Source organism: Anneissia japonica, unplaced genomic scaffold (genome assembly GCF_011630105.1).
Source record: "Anneissia japonica isolate Jap-2015-1 unplaced genomic scaffold, ASM1163010v1 scaffold585_len4108843_cov191, whole genome shotgun sequence".
In the NCBI taxonomy this organism is placed as follows: Eukaryota; Metazoa; Echinodermata; class Crinoidea; order Comatulida; family Comatulidae; genus Anneissia; species Anneissia japonica.
In genome coordinates, this window is record NW_022716829.1 from 2,061,453 (window position 1) to 2,067,192 (window position 5,740).

The window sequence follows — 5,740 nt, forward strand, 5'->3', positions numbered from 1 at the left end:
ATATGAATTGAAGCTGATGATAGATGTGAAGGAAAAGAACCAATACTGTACTTACTACTCCGGCTAATGTTTCCATTGTCTTTGAAAAGTTTCGTTTATTCCAACTTACAACGAGCTCATCCGAATGAACGAAGCCAGTCGAGACATTAACGAGACCATCCAAAACACTTTCCAAATTTACATCCATTATTGCAGGCTTGTATTGCAGGCCTTTGTGTAAATATTCGTTGATATTGTTGTGCTTTGCCTCTTTCTCCCCTCTGTTTACTATTAGGGATAATGATCGTTGATTATATTCTCCATACTTTCATCAAGAACATTCAATGAATTTGTTTTGTCTTCACTTTCGTCTATCAGTATATTTTCTATAAAATCACTAATATTAATATATTTAGTCGTCATACGCGTACTAGGTATTCTGTTTTTGTATTCTACTGTTTGTGGTTTTCCAATAAGACCGTGTAGGAATTCTTCTTTGAATTCTGGAACTCTCAGTGATGTGACCGGCCCGTTTCCGTGTCCCGCCAATGATACGTCGTTGTCCCGATTGTAAATTGGATATGTCGGATTTCTTTTCGAAAAATACATAACCCGTATGTACAGAATACATGTTGGCAGGAAAAGTAGTAATAATGCTTGTTTACATTGGCTCTTGAATCGATAGAAAAAAAATGAAAAACATTTATAAATGCTAATAATTTATGACATTATATGCTTTATGTACCTATGATAACTCAGGCCTGTAACCCGGGAGGTTTCTGTGGTTCGGCTGAACACTCTTTTAAGTAAACCAAAACTTTATATATGCCCCTATATAAACATTAATATAACATGAATCAATAATGTTCAGAGGTAGGCCTATTTCATTCATTTAACATATGTTTCATTAGGTCTACTTGCGATTCATAATTTGGAATGCGTTTATATTTTAACAATCTTCATATGAATGAGTTTTTCATCCTGTCATAGTGTAGTGGCCCCAGAGCTGAAGAAAGGATTATGCCCTATTAAATATCCCTATTTTTAATACTAAAATATTTAGTCTGAAAAAACTGACGTTAATCAACTTACCTTCATGGTTTTTGAATGATCAGTGTGCAGGACGGTGTACCATGACAAGATGACCGCCAAATAGCAGCAGCTGGCGTGTCTGGGCCTCATCAATCAATACTGACTTTAGGGGGCGAAAGTTAATCTACTAAATGACATCTAATTAACAATTTTGATCGGTTCTTGCTTTCTATATCAACATATTTTTACATATTTAAAGATGTACTGTCCCTTGCAAAAACAAACAAAAAAAATCATAAAAATCATTTTTGAAATTTGCTTGCCCATTTTGAAGTAACATAAAAATTATCAGCTTGAACATAGAAATTAGTGTATTTAAAAAATGCTTACCCATAAAAACCATCATTTTTACAGCGAAAAAATGATAGAAACACTTTCAGTCACTGGAAGTGTTTTATTATCTTTATCAGGCCTATAATTATCCAGTTAAAAAATCAGGGAACACATTTTTTTTAAATTTAATAATTTCTATGCTCAAGGTAATTATTTGTATGTTACTGCAAAATGAGCAAGTTAATTTAAAAATGATTTTTTTTTTATGATTTTGGTCATTTTTAAGGGACAGCACATCTTTAACACCGATTGCTAAAGTGTGAGAAGTCTCTGGCTCACCGCTGTTCAAAAAATTGTTCAAGTCGGCCAGCAAATATAATTAAAGTAACGTTGTGAGAAAATAAACTGATCGGACTGCAGGCAACACAATCACCAAGCTATTCAAATGCACTCCTACGAGAAGTAGAACTAATTGTCTACTGACTATATAAATATTATTCTTGTACTGGTTTCAGTAAAGCGTAACTTGGTGTGTAGCTTAACTGCCAGTTAGCGTCAACCACAATAATAAATACAATGGCGACAATTATGGTTTCCAAAAATATTTTATTCATGCGATGAACTGAAACAAACCCATAAAGCAACATGACAATAATTTTACAATTAGGTCAATGTTAGATAATATAAAACTGGTACAATAATTATGCTGCAATTAATGTAATAATGATCAACGTTGTATGACACAATATATGGCTATTTCATATTCTATTACTGTATAGTCGGATCACATGATAAACATTAGGCCCATAATGTAATTATAGTGCATCGGTAAATCAAGATACTATGTCTAAGAACTCTAAAATTAATTCTTGAGATAACAACAAATTGTATATGTATGTGTATTTGATGATGATGCGTGTATATATTCCTATGCACGATTGTTTTTGAGAATGTTTATATATTCATATACGTGTAAGTATGTGCATGCGCACGTATGTATAAGTATGTATATATGTATTTGTGTATTTATAATAAATAAAAAGATCATTATAAAGTAACATTTTTGAAAATATTAAAAAATTAGAAAATAAAAGTAATTTCTAGTCAGCCATAGCGACTGACCCCTTTTTCAGTGCAATTGACTTTTAATTTCTCATGTTCTCTGTTATGCTTATGTCTCTAATGACAGAAAAAAATAAAATGAAAGAAATAAAGGTGGGTGAAAAAAATTCTTGAGATAATATGTAAAACTAGTATTTAGGTTATATTATTATGTTTAGATTCCTAACAATATAAAATTAATCTTACTTTGACTATATGGCATCTGTCGGGTCGAGCAATCTAAAGTCATCTTAATCTTAATAAAGAATACTGTACTTCGAACATTTCCAGTGTACCAAGAGGTCCGATTAAAAACAGATAAAACAATGCTAAATTCCAGAAACAGCCTCTAAACATATCAGTAGAATTATCACATCAATTATGAATAATGGTAAATTAAATGAACAATATGTAAGATATAGTTAATAATTACACAAATATAGTATTATAAAAACATTAATATGGGTTACAAAACACCCCTACAACTAAGGTAGTATATAGGGTCGACACCACAAAAAAGCACCTATCTACTCCATAGCTTATGTCCTTGGGGAGTGACAAACATAGCAAGTTAATCAGTCAAGGTGCTGGATTAGTCCAGAAATAAGGTGGAAGACTCCCTTTCTATTTTATACGCGGGGCAGATTAAAAATAAATTATATTCGTCTTCAGTTTCACCAAGGTTACACATTACATAGCCTAATTTAAGTTGCTCTTCGTCGTTCAATTAATTAACGTTCAGGTTATGACATCCTATCATAAAGGCCTGGCAATTCCCCCTACTGAATCCGTCCCTGTGCGCGTTCTTCCACGCTAAAATACGGTACAGGCGCAAGTTATTATATTGGGTTTTTTCGAAGAGCAACTAAGATAGAAATGTTTAAATAATTAGGATGTTTATTTGTACAAAACAAATATTATTTAGAATGTTCATTTGTACAAAATGACAAATTGGTTTACCTAAAAATGGTGGTATATGCCTGATCTTCTTCTAAAATATAAAGCTCTGAAAATAAGCTGGGCGAGAAAACTTCTTGAAAAAGATATTGCGAAGTGGAAGATACTTCCATTATACTATTTCAATAAGGTTTGTACAGTAGATGTTATCTTTACTATGTCAAACGTTAAAATAAGACAATATTCTTTGGATAGGATTCTACCTTCTTTTTATTTAAATGTACTCAAGGCCACTGCCGAATATAATGCTTGTAATATTAAACTGAAGTTGTCGATTACAATGATGTTATAGAACAGAACCTTTGGGGAAATAAGTGTATAACGTTTAACCAGCAGTCATCTAATAAAAACTGGATTGCATCTGGTTTTGTCAAAATAAAAGATATTATCAATAACAACAGGATGTTGACGTCCAAGGAAATCTTAAATAAATAAAAAAAAATAAAAAAAAATAAGAGTAACTGGCTATGTGAATATGGTTCACTTATTAACGCTGTCCCAACTGAATGGGTTCAAATTATAAAAGAAAATGTTGATGTCAAAGTAAACTATCAGATTGGTATTAATAATATACAAGATATCACAAAAATGAAATCTAAAAATATATATTGTTGTTTCATTGAATCTCATTTCATTTGTCCTGTTGCACAAGTTAAATGGGAAAATGAATGAACTAGTGGAGAAATGATTGAATGGGAAACTATATGGCTTCGAAAGGTTAAAAATGTAAATAATTTTAATATTCAAATTTTAATTTTAAGTTTTTACATAAAATTATTCCTACAAACAAAAGGTTATATTATTGGAAACTAAAAGAATCTGACTTATGCTCTAAGTGTGATGACATTGAAGATGATGAACATATGTTCTTTAATTGCTTTTCAGTCTATATGGAAATATGTGCATCATTTAATTAGATTTGTACATAAACCAACAATTACGCACAAAGACATTGTCTTAGGTAGTAACATTAACATTATTAATGATATTTCGATGTACACAATTTATAAGCAAAAAATTCTTCAAGAGCTAAATAAACCTGTATGTAAGGACATCTGGATGTATTTTACAATTGAATTAAAATCTATAATTTAATATGACTTGTATAAAAACAAAAAAAAAAGGAAATGACAAATGGAAACACATTATTAACCAATTATAATTCATAGCGAATATGTTGTCAAAACACTATACTGTATAACAATCTTTAAAAGGGTATTAAGCCTATATGTATGTGTGCATGTGCTGTGTGTATATGATTTGAATATGACTTGGTTTTTTGAATAAAGGTGTGCTACCCACACAAAAGAGAAAAAAAACATTTAAAAAAATTAAATTTCTTAAAATTGAAAAAAAAAAAACCAATTGAATACCAAGACGCGATTCGAACTCACAACTAAAGTTTTGTTTACCACATCATTAACCGATCTCGCCATCCATGCGACATGCCGTATTAGTGGTAATGGCAGTAAAGTACAGTACTTGCTGGAACCCCTGTTTTGTTTTGTACGTGTAGGGGGAACCCTGTGGTCCAACTTTAAAAAAAAAAAAAACGTTTATTGAAAATCACCTCTAGTTTATGTGTACAAAATTTCCTGCAAGTCCGTTCTAAACGCCTTGAGCGGACCCAAAAAGCAATTGTTCATATAGAAAATAAAAGATATGAGAAGTTTTCATACTAGCACGATTTATCGTGTATATTTTCACAAATCAAATCAATAATCGAGAGAAATAATCGAGATAATATCATTATCGAGAGAAACACACTAGCACGTCGCACGTCGCTTGGTACAAATTTCTGATTTTTTTTATTAGTCAGTAGGATTTTCACCTAACACACTATTGTTGGGTGGGCCTAGCTCTGCATTCATCGACCTAAAATATAAGACAACGAATCAATTCGGTGCGCTAAATATCTTGCATAAAACTCAATAAGAGTAATAAATTACAGAAGTATAATACAGTAATGTTTAAAAACAAGGTATATGTTTAGTTAGCCGGTGATACAGTCGTAAATATATTATACATAATAATTATTGAATTTTTAAGGCCTATGCTTATAAAATAATATAAAAACTTCGTGCAATCGACAGCTTTTAAAACCGTAATAATCCTAGCTCATTCGCAATATAAAGTACCGTATTGAATATCAGAATTTAGTAAATGGTTTATTCTTCAATTCTATTGGACCAACGTTGGGACGCGCGGCGATGACGTACAACGCTTGTTCCTTCAAATATTCCTCCCACGAAACTGCACTGTAATAAGAAAGAAAACATGCAAATTAACAATATGTATATATATATATATATATACATATATATATATATATAGACAT

At 31.2% G+C, this 5,740-nt stretch overlaps 2 protein-coding genes across 2 annotated transcripts in view; both read right to left on the reverse strand.

Annotated features, from left to right (window-relative positions):
• Window positions 1-187, reverse strand: part of LOC117109858 (carbohydrate sulfotransferase 15-like) — an 8,249-nt gene extending 8,062 nt beyond the window's left edge. The window contains exon 1 of the mRNA XM_033252304.1: window positions 56-187. Within this exon, the coding sequence (XP_033108195.1) occupies window positions 56-187 (132 nt within the window). The remainder of the gene's footprint in view (window positions 1-55) is intronic.
• Window positions 188-1,930: 1,743 nt separating this feature from the next.
• The window catches only part of LOC117109891 (PHD finger protein 24-like), a 15,513-nt gene continuing 11,703 nt past the window's right edge, over window positions 1,931-5,740 (reverse strand). The window contains exon 7 of the mRNA XM_033252349.1: window positions 1,931-5,660. Within this exon, the coding sequence (XP_033108240.1) occupies window positions 5,552-5,660 (109 nt within the window). The 3' untranslated portion in view covers window positions 1,931-5,551. The remainder of the gene's footprint in view (window positions 5,661-5,740) is intronic.